The 22,673-nt window shown below is 34.5% G+C and overlaps 2 protein-coding genes across 2 annotated transcripts; both read right to left on the reverse strand.

The window, feature by feature from the left end:
* Positions 1 to 855: 855 nt before the first annotated feature.
* On the reverse strand, positions 856 to 11,447 carry LOC118483339. The gene is made up of 5 exons (XM_035979035.1): positions 10,559 to 11,447; positions 8,358 to 9,465; positions 7,802 to 7,948; positions 6,501 to 6,721; positions 856 to 1,231 (listed from the first exon to the last, which is right to left on the reverse strand). Exons 1-5 carry the CDS (start codon positions 10,610 to 10,612, stop codon positions 956 to 958), a joined length of 1,806 nt encoding a protein of 601 aa, XP_035834928.1. The 5' UTR covers positions 10,613 to 11,447; the 3' UTR covers positions 856 to 955.
* Positions 11,448 to 15,755: 4,308 nt separating this feature from the next.
* Positions 15,756 to 18,454, reverse strand: LOC110880427 (myosin-12-like). The gene is made up of 7 exons (XM_022128949.1): positions 18,383 to 18,454; positions 18,240 to 18,299; positions 17,989 to 18,123; positions 17,719 to 17,868; positions 16,812 to 16,933; positions 16,681 to 16,707; positions 15,756 to 16,011 (listed from the first exon to the last, which is right to left on the reverse strand). Exons 1-7 carry the CDS (start codon positions 18,452 to 18,454, stop codon positions 15,756 to 15,758), a joined length of 822 nt encoding a protein of 273 aa, XP_021984641.1.
* Between the last annotated feature and the right edge of the window lie 4,219 nt (positions 18,455 to 22,673).

The following is a 22,673-nucleotide window of genomic DNA, read 5'->3' on the forward strand; positions in this document are numbered from 1 at the left end:
ATTTTATATTTATGTTTGCAGTTTAACAATATATGGTTTCTAGCTTAAAAAATATAAAAGTAAAGTTATGTGCATGACTTTAAAGAATGAGTTCATCAAAGATGGTGTTGTGTGTCACAACCCAAAATGGCTAAATGACTGTTTTCTTCATGTTTGTTTTGGCTAATAAGAATCTAAGATTTCCAAAATTACCTTAGAGCACATCCATTATCCATGCTCAAATTAGTTTTGACACCATATTAATGCTTCGAGTGTCTTCTAAGTTGTAGAGTTTTTATAATATTTTCGAAGTGATTTGTTTTGTCTGAAACTAAGAACATAAATACGTAATACATTAGACACGTTAGCTAATGAGCCAAACAAATTACGTCAAACGCATATCTATTGGTATGGTATTTGTTTTAATAAAATTTGGTTAATTTAAAAAAATTATTATTATTATTATTATTATTATTATTATTATTATTATTATTATTATTATTATTATTATTATTATTATTATTGGTATACATAATCAATGTATAAATAGAAAAGAAATGTGTATCTTTTGTTTATTCTACTTGTAGTTTACACAAAAGTTGTTGTGGTGTAGTGGTTATCACGTTTATTTTACACGCAAAAGGTCTCGTGTTCGATCCCGGTCAGCAACATTTAATGTGATAATATGTTTTCTATTTTTTTAAGTTGCTTGTACAAACATTTTCGTTCATTGAATACGAACACATTCATTTTCTTTCTTTGTGTTCATTTAGAACAGTAATGAACAAACATAAACGACCACCAACAAGAAAATCCGTTTTCATGTTCGTTTGTCTACTCGGTTACATGCCTAAACTTCTCAAACATAAATAAAAGTAGAGCAAAAGGCTTCATTTTATTATTATTTTTCAAACACAATTTGGACCTATCAACATTTCACAATCCAACACAAATAAACAGAAAAACCATGATCAATCTACAAACCCTTAGTAGACCGATGATGAGCGCGGGGCTTCGCCCCATGCCGCCCACTACCTTTCTGACCATCACCGCCACCTCGATGCCGACTAACCGAACCCGACCCGCCACTCCCGATCCTCTTCACCGACCTTCTACGAGAACTCAAACCTCCATTCCCGAGTGCAGCTTTAGCAACGGCTTCCGTAGCAACTTCCCGGGCCTTTTGTGGATTCACGGGTTGTTTGTTCAAGAATGCGAGTTTTGGAAGAAGCCCGCAAAGCGTTTTTCGGATTTGATCATCGTTAATCTCCACACTTCTATCACATCCCCACACTTCAACCCAGGCCCACAAAACCAACCTGGAAATCTTAATCTCCGACATGGGGAAATTATTCGTCTTAACCAACCACAACATCAACACGGGTATGATAAGGATCCCAACCACAGAGAAGGCAGTGTCCACACTTGGGAATCCGGTTGGGAAGATGACAATTATGAAAACCAGTATGATGGGAGATATGGGGATTACAAATACGATGAAGGGTATAATGTAAATCAAGGATATCCGATACAACAACAGGTCAATCAAAGAAATCACATCCCACACCCGATTCCACAAAATCAAGTTCAACATGGAGTCTTACAATTCAATGCGGGGAATCAAAGAGCTAATAACTGGGTTGGGGGGCGATCGAATACAGTTTGTGGATGGTGTCCCACAAGTCGTTCAGGGGGCGCCAACTCAAGGCGTTTAAGGTCACTGTCGACCAGTTGTAGTACCTAACTCGTCGGCTATAGTCACACCGGTTGGAAACAATAACAGACCGTTTGAGGTTAGGCCTCGGTACTTGGGCCACCTCCCAGAGTTTTATGGAAAAAAGAACCGAAGAACCATACTTGCACATAGCAAGTTTTGATTCAATTTGCCAAACTATAGGAGGTTCGGGTTTTACAAAGGATGAGGTTAAGTTGATGCTGTTTCAGCTTACCTTGAAAGACAAAGCTCGACAATGGTTCACGACATTACCTCCGGGTAGTATCTACACTTGGCAAGAGATGAAGCAGGTGTTTTTGGACGAGTATTACATGATGAATAGAACCAGTGAAGCTCGGGATGCAATAAGAGCCTTCCAACAACATTCATGGGATGTGTTCCATGAGGCGTTCACAAGGTTTAAGGAGTTGCTAAGAAAATGCCCCCATCATGGCATTCAGACATGGGAATTGATTAAAGCGTTCTACGATGGGCTACTTCCTGATGATGTAAGAGATCTCATAGCCATCTGTAATGGTACGTTTCTCACGAATACAGAAGCTGCAGATTGGGCATATTTGGAGAGACAGAGTGCTACTTCTAAAAGGCAGGCACAGTCTAGCAGGAGAGTAAGATCAGCATCAGCGAGATCAGTTGATTATGAAGCTGAAGAACGGGTCGAGAAATTGAAACACCAAAACTTACTATTAGAGCGACAAGTGGCTTAGATGAAGTTGGGAAAGGGACCCGAAGTTAGGGCGGCTAGTGCATAGAGTGTACAGATTGTGGTGATTAGGACACTAGGTTGGAGAGTGTCCCTCGAGGATGGGTCAGAATGAAGAAGTGAATCAAGTATTCGGCAAACGAAAACAATATGATATGAAATCGAATACATATCATCCAGGTTTGCGAAATCACCCAAAATTTAGTTATGGTAATTCTGCTAATCAAATAAACCATAATTTTCAGGTACCCATGCAAGGAGGTCAACGGTATCAGAGCCGTCAAGGTAATTACTCGCAAGGTAATTACCCAACTTAGGGCCAGTATAATCAGGGTAATCAGCAGGGTAACTCCTAAAGTGCTAGTGGTGGAACGAGTGATGACAAATTAGATGCAATTATGATGTTTATGAAGGACATCCAGAAGGATAATGAAGTTTGAGACAAAAATTCCAAAGCAATGCAGAAGCAGCTGGGCAGTTAGCAGAAGATCTGGCTCAGTTGAGAAGAGATCCAGGTAAGTTGCCAAGCACTACCACAGTTAATCGAGCACATCAGTCATCTAGCGCAAAGAATGGAAGAAATGTGCACGTCAACGCGGTAAGTATTCTTCCAACTTTTGAAACTGGGAGTGTTGAAGTAACTCCACCATCACAATTAGTTGAAAAGGTTGTGGAGGACGTTGATACTGAATCGAATTCTCAACATGAACAGGAAATGTTTGTTGAAGTTGATGGTAAGAAAGTTAAAGTTCCATTTCCTATGGCGTTATTAAAACCATCTGACACATTTGTTTTGGGTAAACGGGACCCACCAAGGGATGAAAAGTGGGAAAGTTTTAAACAAGCTAAAATTGATCTACCCTTACTCGATGCGATTAAAGAGAGTCCGATCATATTGAGTGTTTGAAAGAATTAAGTACCCAAAAACGACTTCACAAGTTTCCTAAAAAACTTGATTTGACTGCAAATGTGAATGTCGTTTTGTTGGGTACCCTTCCCCCAAAACTTCAAGATCCCCGTTATTTCAGTGCAAGTGGGTGAATTTAGAATAGAAAGGGCATTGTTGGATCTTGAAACGTGTGTGAGTATTCTACTAGGGAGTCTGTATGACCAATATGATTTTGGTCCGCTGCAAAAAGTCAACACCACCGTGGTGTTGGCTTATCAGACTCCCATGTGTTCGAGGGGGATTGTAAGAGACGTGCTTGCGAAGGTTGAAGAGGGTTACTACCCAGTTGACTTTTTAGTGCTTGATTGTACCACAAGTTCAAAGAACACATAACCTCTAATCATTCTGGGTAGGTCGTTCTTAGCAACTGCTCATGCAATTATCAACTGTGCTGATGGAACGGTAAGTATGAGGTTTGGTGACCGCGAATTGCGGTTAAATGTGTTTTCGGATGCGACTAATCCTCCCATTTCAAGTGAACGCTCAAAATCTGAAAATGGTGAAGAAAATGTCTCTCCTGCAAAGGAGATTCAAACAAAACAGGAGTGTTTGTTGGTTGACAGGTTTGAAGTGGCAGGAAGCGAACCAGTAAGGAAAAATGAAGGTGCGTCTCATGAGGGGTTCAAGACAGAAAAATGGAAGCCACGAGGGAAGAAGAAGGAAAAGAAACCGCCTGAATGTGATAATGCAAAACGGAGGTTAAAGTTATTCGGTCCAATGTGGAAGACAGTGGACGACTTACCAGAGCATTGGCGGAGTACAAACTTATAGGCCATGGGACGCAAGCATCCCATTCGACCACCATGAAGGTATTTCAGGTATGGTATGGCTGACCTTTATTTTTTATTTTTCTAATCAAATTGTTAGTTTAGTGTATTTTATATTTATGTTTGAAGTTTAACAATATATGGTTTCTAGGTTAAAAAAATATAAAAGTAAAGTTATGTCCATGACTTTAAAGAATGAGTCCATCAAAGATGGTGTTGTGTGTCACAACCCAAAATGGCTAAATGACTGGCTAAATGACTGTTTTCTTCATGTTTGTTTTGGCTAATAAGAATCTAAGATTTCCAAAATTACCTTAGAGCACATCCATTATCCATGCTCAAATTAGTTTTGACACCATATTAATACTTCGAGTGTCTTCTAAGTTGTAGAGTTTTTATAATATTTTCGAAGTGATTTGTTTTGTCTGAAACTAAGAACATAGATACGTAATACATTAGACACGTTAGCTAATGAGCCAAACAAATTACGTCAAACGCATATCTATTGGTAGGTAGAGGATCCTGTAAAAAGTCCAACTTTTGTGATAAGTGTGAGAAATAATTTGGGAATGACAAGTGTCCCTTATCTTAATTAATTCAAAAGGGTATATTAGTAATTGTCCATTCTTATCAATTAATTGATTTCCAAAGATAACTGCCAAAAATATCAGGCGATATATTAGGGATGTGATTCGAATTCGATTTGTTCTATACATTTAATTGTTTACGGTAAGTTCTTGTTGTAGTGTTATATTCCCCAGTCAATAGTGTTATATTATGTACAGGTATCTTTAATCTCCTTTTCATAGTGTTTTATCCCCATCAATAGTGTTTTATTATGTATAATGTCTTACAATAAATAGATAGTGTTATATCTTTCTATAGTGTTTTATCATGTAATATACTGTTCCTTTTCATAGTGTTTTATCCTCATCAATAGTGTTTTATTCTGTATAGTGTCTTACAGTAAACAGATAGTGTTATATCTTCCTATAGTGTTTTATCATGTACTATATTGTTCCTTTTCATAGTGTTTTATCCCCCATCAACAGTGTTTTATTTATGTATAGTGTCTTACAGTAAACAGATAGTGTTATATCTTCCTATAGTGTTTTATCATGTAATATACTGTTCTTTATAGTGTTATAAAAAGTTGTTATGAAGGAAATCAAAGAATTTATTTCAGTACGAGAAATTCGCTGATTTTTTAGGAGATTGATGGGGGTTTTGAAATAGTTACCATAAATTCGCTGATTTATAGGAGATTGATGGGGATTTTGAAACAGTTACCATGTTTGAAACGTTGGAAAAGTCACTATTGCCCTTTAATTTTACATAAAGTCCTTCTAATTAAAACACAATTTACATTTTATACCCTACTGATCTCAACCACTAGATCAAATATCCAATGGTTTAAAACACTTCTTACCATTCTCACATTTTAGACACTTTTTATCATATCCCTACCCTCTATTGGTATGGTATTTGTTTTAATAAAATTTGGTTAATTTAAAAAATTATTATTATTATTATTATTATTATTATTATTATTATTATTATTATTATTATTATTATTATTATTATTATTGGTATACATAATCAATGTATAAATAGAAAAGAAATGTGTATCTTTTGTTTATTCTACTTGTAGTTTACACAAAAGTTGTTGTGGTGTAGTGGTTATCACGTTTATTTTACACGCAAAAGGTCTCGTGTTCGATCCCGGTCAGCAACATTTAATGTGATAATATGTTTTCTATTTTTTTAAGTTGCTTGTACAAACATTTTCGTTCATTGAATACGAACACATTCATTTTCTTTCTTTGTGTTCATTTAGAACAGTAATGAACAAACGTAAACGACCACCAACAAGAAAATCCGTGTTCATTTAGAACAGTAATGAACAAACGTAAACGACCACCAACAAGAAAATCCGTTTTCATGTTCGTTTGTCTACTCGGTTACATGCCCTAAACTTCTCAAACATAAATAAAAGTAGAGCAAAAGACTTCATTTTATTATTATTTTTCAAACACAATTTGGACCTATTAACATTTCACAATACAAATAAACAGAAAAACCATGATCAATCTACAAACCCTTAGTAGACCGATGATGAGCGCGGGGCTTTGCCCCATGCCGCCCACTACCTTTCTGACCATCACCGCCACCCCGATGCCGACTAACCGAACCCGACCCGCCACTCCCGATCCTCTTCACCGACCTTCTACGAGAACTCAAACCTCCATTCCCGAGTGCAGCTTTAGCAACGGCTTCCGTAGCAACTTCCCGGGCCTTTTGTGGATTCACGGGTTGTTTGTTCAAGAATGCGAGTTTTGGAAGAAGCCCGCAAAGCGTTTTTCGGATTTGATCATCATTAAGATTGGTTTGAATTGGGTTACCCAACAGATTTAAAGCTTGCAAAGAGTTGTAATTCGCTACTAGTTGACCAAGTGCTTTTGATGTTGTAATTTTGTTGAAACTTAAGTCCAGTATTATTAATTTTAGCAGCCTGTGCAGCCCGTCGACGTTGCTAATTTTGTTTCCGGCAAGGTATAGCTCCTTAATCAGAGTACAGTTAGATAGCCCTGCAGATAAAAAATACAGCTTTGACTTTCATGGTCAAACAATCGAATTTCGGTTTCAAAGATTATGCGTATAACAAAAACCAACTTTTATATATATATATATATATTTTTAAATGTTTCATAAAAATATAATTTTCTCTATTTTTGAGTAATTGTTTTAGCTAATTGTGCGAATTGCTGACACGACATGAAAACACGACACGAACCTAACATGAAATTCGTGGGTTTGTAACTGTTATAAATGGGATCAAGTTAGTCTTGGGTTGAATTCGCAAACACGTTAAGCTAAACTGGTCGTGTTCGGTCAACCTGTCGGGTTCACGGGTTGACCCGTTTTAGCCTGTTTATTGTTTTTTTTTTTAAATGTGTTTTATGTCATAAAATTTACTTGTCAGATGTTTAATGCCAAAATTCAAAAATAAAGTTAAAAAGATATATTGAAAATGAAATTTTATAAATTATAGTTTATACATATAATTGTATTATGTACATTGGGGATGGTTCAAATGAAAACCACTTTTATTGCGAAAACTCGAAAACTAACTAAAAAAGCCTAAAAAACACACAAAAAAAAATTTGTCAATTTTTTGTTATAAAAATCGCTAGTTTTTTTATATAAAAAAATTTCAAAAAAAAAAAAATTTGTAGTGCATATGTGTAGTACACATACACATGTGCACCACAATTTTTTTTTTTTGAAAAAAAGTTTTTTTTTATATAATTTAAATAGCGAAAATTGGCATGCAAAAAAAAATGGTATGTTTTTTAGGCTTTTTTAGTTAGTTTTCGAGTTTTCGCGATAACTAGTGGTTTTCATTTGAACCTTCCCCTATGTACATTTTGTATTTTTTTGCTGTAAAAAAAATAAAAGATCAAAAAAATCGGGTTAAACGGGTTGTGTTCTTATCCACCCGTGAATACTCGTGTCTCGTTCCGAATCATGTGTCTGACAGGATTTTCGGTTCACGTCAAATTTTTAGGTTCATGCCAGGTTGGACCCGCGAACACAACCGGTTTAACACCCCTAAACCCCATGAAGGCTAAATGGTAATTTTACCGAAGGAAAGTCGAGTTGCTTACCCTGCCCGATTCGTGAAATCCGGTTGTAACTTAGGTCAAGGATCCTCAACCGAGTAAGCTCTCTAAGGCCTTCAATAACACTAATCTTGTTTCTCGATAAATTTAGAACATGAAGACCCTTTGGCAATGACCCCGGTGCTATATTCACTACAAAAAACACCGTAAACCAGCATAAATCAGTTAGAGTTAATTACTGTTTTCGTCCCTGTGGTTTGTCAAAAATCACTATTTCAGTCCATTAGTTTAAAAAGTGCGATTTCAGTCCCTGTGGTTTCACTTTCATAACCATTTCAGTCCCTGTGTTTTCACTTTCGTAACTATTTCAATCCATTTATTTTGTTACTAGAGGGACTGAAATGGTTACGAGGTGGACTGAAATGGTTACGAAAGTGAAACCACAGGGACTGAAATCGCAATTTTTAAACTAATGGACTGAAATAGTGATTTTTAACAAACCACGGGGACGGAAACAGTAATTAACTCAATCAGTTAATATTCGCGTCGAAAAACATTAAAAATGAAATCTTGAAAATGGGTTGGTATAGAATTTAGAAACCTATTGAATTCCCGGATAAGTTGACCGAACGAAGACTGGTAAAGCTCGAAATTACGGGAATGACCTTTAGTCCAATACCAGAAATATAAGCAACCTTTGAAGAAGAGTTTAAAGATTGTATCACCCTGTTTGCGTATGCAATCTCTTCAGGAAGATCGGTAACATCTTCGGCCGGCTTTTTACCGTTGTCCGGTGAGGGCGGAAACGTAATTTCACCGTCTTCTTCGTTACCGATTGTCAAAACAGGTCCTGCTGGTATCTCTTGAACCCATTCATCTACTCTTGTCAATGGTGATCCAGCTGGAAAAGCCATCCACTGATTAATCGAATTCCATCGTTGATCTTCTTTGTTGACCATTTCCAGTTTTGACTTTGACTTTGACTTTGACTTTTCAGTTCTTCTGTTTGGTTCTAGATCAGAAGAGTACCCTCCTTGTTGATTGATTATAAGAAGCTTATTCTGAACTCCTTTTATCGGTTCGTGTAAATTTCTATGACTCCACAAGAACAACTTCCACCATAATCTTCGGCTTTTCGACGGCAAGATTTGACTTGAAGAGCACTTTCGGAGAATCACTTTATCAGCACTGTAATTACTCGTTATAGAAACAGGACTCATACTACCATCTCCTGCTAACTTCTGCAAATCTTCAAAAGACTCGTTCGGGGCGATTTTCGGTTTTAACATGACCCGTTTCGTTTCGATATTCGAACACGATCGCTTTAGCTTCGGGGAAGGTAAAAACGGCTTCTTTGAAGTCCCGGGATCGCTTAAATGCCCATCTTTGTTGATCTCTATGTCTGAATAATTGTTTTGATGATCATCTTGTTCTTGAACCGGGAGGTTAGTTTTGGAATTTGCGTCGTTTTCGTGTTCGTCTTCACCTTCGTAATCGTATGTCACCTCTTCTTGTTGTTGAGATTTTACAGGAGTTTCAAGGTTGACCACCTTGACATTGCAGGCTGAACTCTTGGGGATAGAAAAGGGTACATCTAGACTGAATGTTGACTTTGACTTTGACTTTGGGTTTGACTCTTGGTCATCTTTATCTATAGGTTTTCCCAAGTGTTGTAAATTCACTTGCAAAGTTTTATTATCATTCTTTTCCTAAGAATAAAAACAACATATGAAGTCAAAGAAAGTCAATACCATGATCATATTTCTAAGAAAGTCAAAGAAAGTCAACACCTTAAAATATTAATTAGGAAGTTGACTGCCCAAAAAATATAAACTTCTTTACCAAATTAGAAACAAATAAAAAATATATAACCAATTTAATACACATCCGATACGGAGCTGATCCAAGAGTTAAAAGGATTCGTACTTATACCGATCGGACTAAGGCAAATTAACTAAAAGGCTCAACTTAAAAATGACATGATATGTGCTACATTTAGGGCTGTGAACGAGCCGAGCCGAACCGAACCAGGGTGGGCTCAGGCTCGGCTCGTTTAAAAATCGAATCGAGCCGAGCCGGCTCGTTTAAAACCGAGCTGACTTCGAGCCGAGCTTTTTTCGAACTTTTTTCGAGCGAACTTCGAGCGAGCCTCGAGCCACGAACTTTTTAAACAGAATAGTAATTTTAAGCGAACTATAAAATGAATAAGAAAAGATTTATTGTTACTTACCTTAATCTATATCTTTTAAATCAATATTAATAATTAAAACTATACGTTAACAATCTACTTCTTTCGATAAAAAGCTATAGCCTACATTCGGAGTTACATGGCTTATAAGTAATGGACGGAAACGTCTCAACAGGTCGGATCATGTGACATATGAGTAAATGACCATAGACTGATAGACTGTTTGACTCTCAAACCCGAATCCCATCATCTCGAATACCGATTTTGATCTCTTAACTGTTTCCCCAATTTTTGCAACTTTGATTTATGTTCCTTTTATTGTAAAAAAAGTCTAAATATTTTAGCAAAAATGAACATAGTTAACTTATAAATCTTTAATTCAAGAATGAATTTACATCAAGATAGTTGGTAAACGGGCAACAAGTTGTACCGCTACCCCTTTTTGAACAGCAAAACTAAGTCTTTTAAACCTACGTCCATAGATCTTGGGTCATAACATTACTATGCATGACCCTTTGAACTCGACTAAGTAGGTCCACAGCCTGTGATTCATATATATTATCAAACAAACTAAGAATCCTTACAAAATTCAAATACAAAACATGAAATCTCACCTTAATCTTCTTGTTCTTCCCTGCCAATGGAGTAAAGCAGCAAAGAATAGACATGATTTCTTGAAACCCCTTTAAAAGATTCAACTTTTATCAAAAACCCACAAACAAGATTCAGTTTTGATAATCTGGGAACAAAAAAGATTCAATTTTTATGAAAAACCCACAAAAAAGATTCAATTTTTATCAAAAACTCACAAACAAGATTCAATTTTGATAATCTGGGAACAAAAAAGATTCAATTTTTATGAAAACCCCCACAAAAAAGATTCAATTTTTATGAAAAAACCCACAAAAAAGATCCAATTTTGATGATCTGGGAACAAAAAAGATTCATTTTTTATGAAAAACCCACAAAAAAGATTCAATTTTGATGATCTGGGAACAAAAAAGATTCAATTTTTATGAAAAACCCACAAAAAAGATTCAGTTTTGATAATCTGGGAACAAAAAAGATTCAATTTTTATGAAAAACCCACAAAAAAGATTCAATTTTGATGATCTGGGAACAAAAACAAGATTCAAATATCAGCTGTAATCAATGGGCAATGGGTTTCTTGAAACCCCTTTAAAGATTCAATTTTTATACAAAACCCAATAAAAAGATTCAGTTTTGATGATCTGGGAAGAAAAAGATTGAAATATTAGCCGTAATCAATGGGCAGTTTCCAAAGAAGAGATGGTGGTGAAGTGGGTGAAAAGTGGTGGTCGGAGAATGAACAAGTGGTGGTTCCGGCGGCCCTTTTGGAAGAATAAAGAGGGTGCACCACCGTGACAACTGCCAGAGTGATGGGTAAAAAGAGCTTCTGTGGAGAAGCTTGCTGCCAGCTGCGGTGGTGGTTGGTTGTGTTCGTTAAGAGAGAGGGCGGATGAAACTATGAGGGACAGTTATCATTTATGGAGGACCAAATATAACAATAATTGTGCAGGTAGAAGGGTAGGAGTGTAAACGAGACGAGGCGAGCCCGAGCTTGTCTAGGTTTGAGCTTGAGCTCGTTTAACATATAAAAGCTCGAGCTTGAGTTCGGTTCGATTCGAGCTTTATTTCTAAAGCTCGAGCTCGGCTTGAAGGTAATTTTTCAAGCTCGAGCTCGGCTCAGGCTCGACTCGTATAGTATTTATTAATTAATTTATATTAATTATAATTATAATTATTATTATACATATAATTAAGTTATTTTTTTTATATTTATATAAATGGTAATTATTATTATATAAAAATATGTTTAATATATTAATAAAAAATATATAAACAGAAAGCTCGTTTAGGTTCGCGAGCCGGCTCGAGCTCGATAAGCGAAGCTCGGGCTCGGGCTCGTTTACTAAACGAGCTTGTTTTTTAGGCTCGGGCTCGAGCTCGTTTAAGCTCGGCTCGTTTGAGCTTTTTTTCGAGCCCAGCTCGAGTAGCTCGCAAGTAGCTCGGCTCGTTTGCACTCCAAGCAACGGGTCATCCACAACAATTGTTTAGTTTTGGTATGATTTTATCTTTGGCAGATTAGGGTTTGCAATTCAAAAAGGGGTGACGTGAAAACAATTTATAGCTATATCGTATTTAAGTACACATATGGTGCACTGGTGTAAATGAAGGATAAATAGGGATGGCAAAATAACACGAGTTTAATGGGTACCCGAAATCAAAACATACAAGATAGGTGTACCTGAAGTTTGATGGGTGTATTTCAAGCCCGACGGGTATAGGACCAGATATGAGATTAGTTTAAAGAAAGTTGTGGCATGGGAGATGTGTGAGATTAGATGAAACCTGACCCGATTAATCGAAACCACATACCCGTTTATCAGAATCATTTACTAAAAACAGTTTTATTTTAATTTTTTTATTTTCCCTTAACCTATGTTTATTAGTGTCTTATTTTGGTATATTCATTATGTGAAAACTTTTATTTTAATTTTGAAATATGTGTTTACTACTATTATTTATATGTAAATGTTGTGAAGCATATATATAAAATTACAAAAAAAAAAAAAAAATATTGTATTATTTATTTATGATAAAACTTATATGTATGTAATGTATCATATCTAGTATAGTTTTTATATAAATAAAAACCATGTAGCAACAACAACAATAATAATAGCAATGTACTTGGAAATCCCAATAGGTATTTTTTTAAAATAAATTAACGGGTATACCCGACAACCACGGGTATGCTTGATACCCTACAGGTAATTACTCGACAAATACCCGACGGGTATTGGCACGGGATAAGACACAATTTCACAACCTTCTACGTGACTGGGATTACTAATACCCAACCCGAACTAGGACCCATTGCCAGCCCCAGATTAAACCCAAAAAATAAAGTCGTGGTTTGCCCAAAAGGATATCGACACATGTTTTACATCAATTGAAAACTATAAAAACAAATACTAATATTGGTTCAGAATTTTCGATGATACCAACATTGGTACCGATATTGTTCAATCAGTATTGGTTCTGTTAAATATGGCACCAGTATTGTACTGTACTGGTACTTGACATAGTTTATGATACCCATGATTATAAAAACCCCGACTAGTCTCTGAGTGTCACCGATTAATCACTAATCGGATGGTCACCGATTAATCACTATGCGGTCAATAGTGATCCTATGCTTCCCTTGGCGAAATTCCGGTCAAATTTGGACAAAACCTTATAAATTCCCGTCAATTACTTTAAAAATGGCTTAATGGGGGGTTAAAACATATCTACTTAACTTAAAACTACATATGAAAATGTGTGTGTGTATAACTAAAAATTACATATAAAAAATCTCGATCTGATTAATCTCTATTAATCCCGACTAATCGCTAGTCGATACCCCACCGATCGACTAGCGCCTAACGATTCTTACAACATTGATGATACCTAAGAAATAAGTTATTTTTCTTTTTAATAAAATTTATATCCAAATGTTAAGGATAGAAAATTAAAAACTAGTGCGTATTTTGTTTTATTTTTTAGTTGACAAACGTATGTTGTAAAGAAAAATAAAATTATTAAAAAAAACTGAATAGGTTAAAAGTGTATCTTATTTGTGAAATTGAAACTAAAAAATAACAAAAGAAAACCAAGTGTCATATTTTTAGACGTAACGTTACTCTTCATCGAAATTCAATGTATGTATAATTAGTGGTGTGTAAATGATATTCTTTTTTTATATCTATCGTTAAAACTAAAACCAAAAAAGATAGAGATCGTACGCGCATCGTACACGGTTCTGAAATAATTATTTATTCCTTTATTATTAAAATATGCATTTTTTTTAAATCAACTTTCATTAACCAAAAAAACCGGCTAACTATCTATTAAAATATGCAATTATTAGTTGTTATTTTAACAGTAACCTTATTATTAAAATATGCAATTATTAGTTGTTATTTTAACAGTAAAAGTAAAGCAATTATTAGTTGTTTTTTATTTATACTCGAGATAAGATAAGATTACATTAGGTACTCTTAAAATTTATATATAGCTTAATAAAAACATTCAAATTTTTAAAGCAGTGTTTAAAATACTTGTTAATGAACAGAAATAACCAATAACAAATTGGCACGTGTCCCTTTCTATCACCGTAGATATCAAATCATCTGTAACGGAAAATGTCTTTTAAGGGCATTTTCTGACACATCAGCATCATAACGCCCCATGTAATAGTTAAGGTCCCTTATTGTCCTTTCATTTATTACTTTACATGTTTTTTTTCCTCATTGAGCATTATTCTGAAATGTCCTTCCTTCTTCATGTCTCTATGATGCCCATAAATGATGATATGGAGGCATTATCAAACCCTGTCATACCCATATAATGATCATTACGCATGGCCTCAGTATGTTAGTTTAGTATAATTTGACCAACAACAAAATGACATGTGTCAAAACAATATTTTGTTTGCTAGGTACACAATATAAGTTTTTCATTATTCTATTGAAATCTAACGACTATCAACTTGACATTTGAGGCAAAGTTTAATGGGGTCATGCCTCGATAACCTCAATGTTAAACATGCGTGAAACGCTGTCCTATAGGGCATTAGGCTCAGTGTGACGCTGGATGCAGTTACAGCAGTTCACGCACCAATAAAATGTGTTTTCTATTCTAAGCTCAACATTTATACATGTGTTTTCGCATAGCAAGCCCCCGATAGGTTTGCACGATAGATGTCTTTGAAATGAGATGAGTACTTATGATCATTCTTTTACCAAATCTTTTCGAAATATATATTCTTTTCTGTGTTATACAATATATTTATATCAATCTCTTGAGAGAAAAGAGGTAGTTTGCATTTCACAAGGCAAGTAATAACAAAACCACATTATAACATTTTCATAAAATCACTCGATTTTCTATTGAAGTTGGTTGTTTCAGTTAATTAGCTATAGTTAACTATTGATAAATTATAAATACATAACTCTTTAACATGCAAGAATGCAACAAGACATAATAGAGTATATGTTTGTTGTTTATTTGCATTTTGAGAGACATAATAATAGCTAAAGGGATGGTGAGGTCACATGGAAAACTATTAGTTAGTGGGTCCATTACCACAAGAGAATATATTATATATCTAACAGAAAATGATAATTTGGTGACCACAAATTGTTCAAATGGTAGATTTGTGATGCAAATAGCACCACCTCCTCTTATTTTCTATCATTATTTATATTTTAAACTTATTTAATATTGCATTATTCTTGTTCTGGTCAAGTATTGTAAGATTAAGGAAGAAATATGATCAGGGGTCTTATTTATTAATGTTAATCATATAACTAGACTAGTGGGAAGGCCTGCGCGTTGCGGCGGGTGTCCCGATTGATATCGATTCAAGTATAATATCTATTATAAATCGACTCAGTTGCATCTCACAAACACTCGACTGATGCAAGTCTTGACACTACACTGTTACTCGAACATGAACTACTCAACTGGGCTATATGGTTCTTATGTTTTTTTTAGTTTTTAAAATCATACTAAACAAGAAAAAAAATGTTTGTGGGCCAGGCCAAATCGACCCTACATTCTTTGACCCATTATCCAACCCATTGATTATGTGTGCATTCACTCTCCTAGACATGGTGTCCTAACGACATAACGTTTATCAATGAAACAACAATCATTTTATCCAACATTTGCAACTCTTAAGAAACTTCGTCTTCTTTATCTAAATTTGTGTCTTGATTTTTATCAACCACCATCTGCCTGTCACATTTCTCCCTTCTCCCGTTTCCATAACTGAAGAATGGCCGTTGCAAAATGCCGCATTAAGTCAACCACTTCTTTGCTAGAGATTCTGTGCATGGCTTGAGCCCATTGGTTACATATTATGAATATAGCCGGTGCATTGATTCGACCTGGTGAGTAGGGAAGCGGTCCATCCACGGTTTCTTCAGGCTCGTACATAAGGCTTTTAAGAGGCCATTGGCTTAATGCACTCACAAGTTCCTTTTGAGCACCAAACCTACATGAGAACCGTATAGCCCAGTTGAGTACGAAAGAAACAAAACTAAGCTTCTTCACTGGTAACTCGATACAGATAGTGGCTTAATTCGCTTTTGATTTGCAAGAATTAATATACAAAATAGCATTCAAACGATTAAAGTGAGTTTAAAGGGGAAAACTGGGGATGTTTACGGTCCGGTTCAGCCAGTTTCGAGGAAAATTTTGGGCGGTACCACTAACTACGATTTTTGAGAAAAAGACAAACCAAAACAAACCGGCTCGATTGGTTGGGTCGACCAAATCCATTCGTTTTTGGTGGTTTAAACAAAAAAAGAGTCAAAAGCATAACTTTTTTATTACATTATATTCCTAAAAGGGAAAAAAAGAATACATATTGAATGGCTGGTCTGATTTACACAGCCAGCGCTTCGACCGGTTTTGACAAAAATTTTGGGCGAAACTTTTTCGTTTTTTTTACGATTTAGACAAAAATAAAGAAAAGAATCAAAGCATAATTTTTTTATCAAATTTAAAAAAATATAAGAATTGTTCCTACATAATATATATATCATTGTATTCCTAAATTGAGGAAAGAAAATTATGTTGAACTGTTAATTCGGTTTACCCGGCCAACTCTAAGTTCCAAAACCATAAACCGTCAAACCGTTAAAACCAAACAGTATATAACCAGCCGTATTTCTTCGGTTTAATAATCCTACATGTAAACAACAATCGTAAAAGTAAAAAAAAACTACCTCAGATATGCGATTTCTTCTAAAAGCGTTCGCAATGGACGCATCAACTCCGATCAAATCAAACTCCATATCTTCTTCGTTATGCTTAATCACTTTAACTTTAAAATTCTTCCTATACTCATCCAGCCTTAAACTATTATCAACCCCCAACGTCGCATACGCATCGGAGTACGTTATATCCTCTGTCTTCAAATTAACAATCAAAACAGCCCAAATTCAGTCATCAAAACTAATTAAAACAATAGTTTGTTTAATGTACAGAAATTAAACCTAACCTATAAGATTAAACATAAATTTCTCAAACATAGTTATCGAATAATGTATGGAAAGCATACCAGCAAATCACTATAGTCAAATCCGTTAATGTACATAAATTAAACCTAACCTCTATGGAAGATGCACACCTTCATACTACAAAAAATAGCTCCATCTTGAATTCTTCTCAAACCATTACCTGTTCTTTAAACCATGACCTACAAAAAACAAAGATCCATCTTAAAAACACAAACAAATGTAAATGATTACATAGCTTTTATAGCTTTTGCAAAAAAAAAAAAAAAAAAAAAAAAAGACCACATGATAACACACGTAAACCAAAGTACTAAGAACATGTGCATTTATAGCTTTTCAGTTTAATGATCAACAAATTAGATAGCATGGTGGATTAAAAGATACTTAGATAAAGAAGAACACAAATGAAAATTATCATACCTTTCTTTAGCAAGTTCAAAGAGGTTTCAAATATGTGACCATATTCAACCCGTTTTATCATTTTAAATGGGTTGACTTTTGTAAATGGGTAATTCTAGCTTAAAGGAAACGAGGCAAAAGGGCTGAAAAGGGCTGTTAATGTATTTCAATGCATATAACCTCCTAAATAATTTCAAAAATTAACTTATTCTACCGAAACTATTTTATAAAAGGGTTGAACTTTTTGTTTTTAGGCCAACCCATTTCATCATGTTTGTTACCTGCTCATCCTGGTTGATTCCGATAACATCCATAGCATTTCTTGTTTCCAAATACACTCGCCCATCATCTATATTCGCTACTTCATAGCAGTTAGTCCGATTCAAATAATGAAACTTTCTCGGGTCTCCTAATTTGAACCTCTTGACATCCTGAAAAAGAACAATTGTATGTATAATCTATATGTAAAAACCAAACTCCACTCAATACAATATTTACAATAACCGAATTCACACGTATTTCCAAAAAAAATGAAGTCATCTCAGGGTTACGGCACAAAGCATATAAAAACAATGGTAGTTCATCTCGGGATCCGACACTTGGCAAACTCGTGATCTTTCTAGAAGGTAAGTTCTAACCACAGTCCACAGCTCTAGATATCTTCCCTTGCTTGTCGAATTGGATCTCTACAAATTTACCAAAACGACTGGTACAATCACTCAGTCATGTGAACTTTCCTGTAAATTAACTTTTAATTCATTAAAACAAATGTATCTAAATGAATTATTATGCGGACTTTTACCCTGGAATTGTTGTTCTTCACCATTTTGGCATTCCCAAAGGCTTGCAGAACTGGATTTGACTGGTAAATAAGGTCATTAGTGTCTAAAGTTAAATAAATCTATATATCATATAAAATTATCATTAATTGTTTTCATCACTCACCTCTAGAATTTGTTGTTCGATTGTTCTTCCTTCTGTACCCGATCGACCTCCCATGAAAGCAAGATATCTCATTAACACGATTAGCATTGAGCAGCTTCAGACAACAACTCCAGCAACAAATACGGCCAATCAGTAGCCGAATTCGCCAAACTCCTCAAAAACTCATCGCTTTTATTCAACCGTTTAACAGCATTCGCCCTAAACCGTGACCGTCATTGACCCACATCTTCAAAATTTTTTAAATCAAAGCAGATCCATATTAGTCCTGGTGCATGAATTAATCAGAAATATGACCAAAAGCTAAAAATCAAGAACTGAAACAATTTTGCCCTAATTTGTGCTTACCTTGTGAGACCGAGCAGCGAAGCAAGTAGTAGCGCTGATCGCCGACGAATCAGCGGGGGGGTTTTTCCGGCCATGTCAACAGGTCTGCGATGAAAGTGTCTGGTTTACTCTAAATGAAGATGTAAAGTGGGTGAAAATAATTACCTTCAAACGGATATCATCATCACCGCCGCCTGAAGACTCCATCGTCCTCTCTCTTTCGATTTCCTGGTCACGAATCGCCACCAGTTGGTTGGACGACAAATGATTCATTTACCTGCTATTATATTAGGGTTTTTTAGAATTCCATGTGAAATCCCAAAGTTAACTCTGAATATTGAAATGGACGGTTCAAATCACCGGCCTTAAATGTAGGCTCTTCTGGAATTCCATATTCCATGGATGAAATCCCTAAACTGGCCTTACAGTGTCTTAAAATTTTGGGCAGTACCCCCTCTAAAATGGTTGTACTCCTCTTGTACATCATGCTTCAAAACTTATACATATGGTAAAATTACAATCATGTACATCACTTCTTCTTTTTATAGTATTATAGATTAGTAGGTTATATTATTGCAAGAATTAGTATTAAATCTACTGTTTCATATTATTAAGTTATTTTATTATATATTGTTTGAAATAATGCAAGAGTTGAAAAAACAGAAAGTCATGGGGTCAAATTGTCTAAGTGGCCAAACCTTTAAATTTCCACACAAATAGAATTGGATCAAATAGAGCAAGGTAAACTTTTTTTTTTATTTTCAAATAGAAGTTAGGATTTCAAACTCAAGTATAAAATTTTGGATAATAAGGTGTGACTGGCAACTCTAATGGGTGGCCAATGGTGTATATGATATTACCGAATAGTTATGTGCTTTTTTTAATGACGAATTTCTTTTAATCCGTGTTGTTTGTGAGATTTGAACTTAAGACCTCACCCTCTCAAACATAAATATTTATAGAGTTATGTTAATATATTTTTATGTAAGATTAAAATTAACAAGATAATTGGTTACATGTTAGAGTACTGGGTCAAACTTGGGGAGAACAAAGGTGGGTAATTCATAATGAACTATATTACATAAATGGTAATGTCTTGTGAAAATCATATGAAGTCTATTGGAAATCTGACATTCTTTAATTTAATCAAAAAATAGATTTAACAAGTAAAGTGAATCCAGAATTGATGCATATATATATAGGTAGTACATAAAGCATAAATACAAGTAAATCTACAACATTATGAATATGTGAGATGAGCAAAGTTTACTAATCCTATATATATATATATATATATATATATATATATATATATATATATATATATAGGAAGCCGCTAGAATGAAAACCATCTCGAGTTGTAAGAACCGCGAGAACTACACCCCACGGAGCGCCGTTCGCCATGATTTTTTTTTACAAGTAGATGTGTATATTATAAACACAGCCGTAAAAAATCATGGCGAACGGCGCTCCGTGGGGTGTAGTTTTTTACACCACAAGTTTGGTGAAAAAAAAAAGAAAAAAGAAAAAAAATTAAAAAAACCAAACTTGTGGTGTAAAAAACTACACCCCACGGAGCGCCGTTCGCCATGATTTTTTTACGGCTGTGTTTATAATACACACATCTACTTGTAAAAAAAATCATGGCGAACGGCGCTCCGTGGGGTGTAGTTCTCGCGGTTCTTACAACTCGGGGTGGTTCTCATTCTAGCAGCCCCCTATATATATATATATATATATATATATATATATATATATATATATATATATATATATATATATATATATATATATATATATATATATATATATATATATATAGGGGAAGGTTCATTTAAGAAGAAATTTAATGTGAGAAGAAAAAGAAGAAATGATATATTAGTAAAATACTATTTCATTTATAACTCATATCATGAATTTTTAACTCTTTAATTAATTAGTCAATTAATCATTAATTATCCTACATATAATCTACAAAACCTACACATATCAAAATTTTTCTTCATATACCCTACACATTATAGAATTTTATCCTACACAGTCGAAATTTATCCTACACACCTCGAAATATATGCTACACAAGTCGTAATTTATCCTACTAGTAATTTATTCTACACTTTAAATTATGTTGTTTTTTTAATTTGGAAAAAGTATATATTTTGAAAAGGAGTTACAAATTTAATTTAGTTAGTTATTAAAGGGGAAGAAAACAAATTAATGATTTTTGTAAGATTACCAATATACCCTTATATTAAAATTAAATGCAAATATTAAATGAAGTAAAATGAAGCATTCTTATTGGTTAAAACTTCTTCTTTTTTCTTCTTACAACAAAATTCTTCTCATTTGAACCCTCCACTATATATATATATATATATATATATATATATATATATATATATATATATATATATATATATGGTCCGGATTTAGGGAAAACGGTGAAAAGTGTGAGAACGGTGAGAACACTTATGGATCGTCAGATCAAAACAATCTATGGACTAGACTGGCGCGGTGGCGTTTTCGTAAATAACATCAATTTTATTACTTGAACGTATTTCATTAAGGGTAAAAATGTATTTTACTGCTCAAATTCAAAAACGCCAAACTAAAACTAATGAGCAACACGCCATTTAAAACGACTAAAACGCCAAAACTTAATGATAAAACATGTTGCAGACTTAGCAGGTAGATGGAATAAACAGTAACTAAAAGTCAGTTATTAACATTTATTAGAAAAAATTCCCTCCTAAACTACACGCCAAAAACATCATTATATAAACAACGTTACCATCACTTCCATTGATCATAATAAAAACGTAATCTTTAACCAAAACGCCAAATTTAACCAAAACGCCAAAATGGCAACCATCGTTTCATAGAGATACACCCTCATAATCAGAAGATTCGTAATACGTTTTGACAACAGAAGAAGAGTGTACAATCAAAGCCATTTTGAACATGGAAGAAGAGGTACAGATGAGTATCCTATCACTTGGCATCCCTCTTGATAACGAATGTGATGAAACACATAAGGTTACGAGGAAATTAACCAAAAAATTTTGACCATACAAAGCAAAGGCAAAAATGGACCCATTCATCATATCATGGCGTTTTGATGAAGATACAGACATGGTCACCGTTATATGTGATAACGGGACGCAGGAAGACTACGTGCTTGAAGACATCATGACCAAGCAAGGGGTTGGGTTCCTGGAGGAGTACACAACACCACATGTTTGAACACATACATGAACATAAAATTGGCGTTGATGCAGGACATGTTCAAATGGAGGCTTCAAAATCTTTAAGAACAAGAAGCCAATGAAAGTGAAAGTGATGACTTGGATGAGATACTAGAAGAAGAAGACGAAGGGAGTGATGGATACTTCTCAGATAAAGTCCTTTCTGACGAGGAGTTTTAATTTTTTTTTATTTTCTTTTGTGTAATTTTTTTTCAAATAATAAAATACTATATTTCTCTTATTAGTTACAAAATGCCAGAAATGCCATTAAATACAAAACACCAAATAATAAAAACTATTTTTTGTGTGTAATTTTTTTCGTGTTAGTGTATTTTTCATCTTGGTCTACAAAATACCATTAAATATAAAATATAAAGTACCAAACTTGAAAGATGGGACATATTGCAGCCTTAACATATAAATATAAAGTTGAACAAAACATTAAATATAAACAGTAACTGAAACTGAAACGAAGGATACTTTATTACTAGCATTTATTATAATAAAATTCTGCCTAAACTATGCGCCAAAAACATCCTATAAAGAGAAACGTCTCAGTACAATCCATGATCACAACCAAAAACAACGCCATGCTTCCTAAATAACACTCACTTTAAAACGCCAACAATAGTTAAAAAAACCACAGATGGCAAACCTTGTTTCTTGGATATTCAGTATTGTTCTGTATGAAGTTTCACTGAATGGATTCTTACCTGAGGTGG

Source organism: Helianthus annuus, chromosome 10 (assembly GCF_002127325.2).
Source record: "Helianthus annuus cultivar XRQ/B chromosome 10, HanXRQr2.0-SUNRISE, whole genome shotgun sequence".
In the NCBI taxonomy this organism is placed as follows: domain Eukaryota; kingdom Viridiplantae; phylum Streptophyta; class Magnoliopsida; order Asterales; family Asteraceae; genus Helianthus; species Helianthus annuus.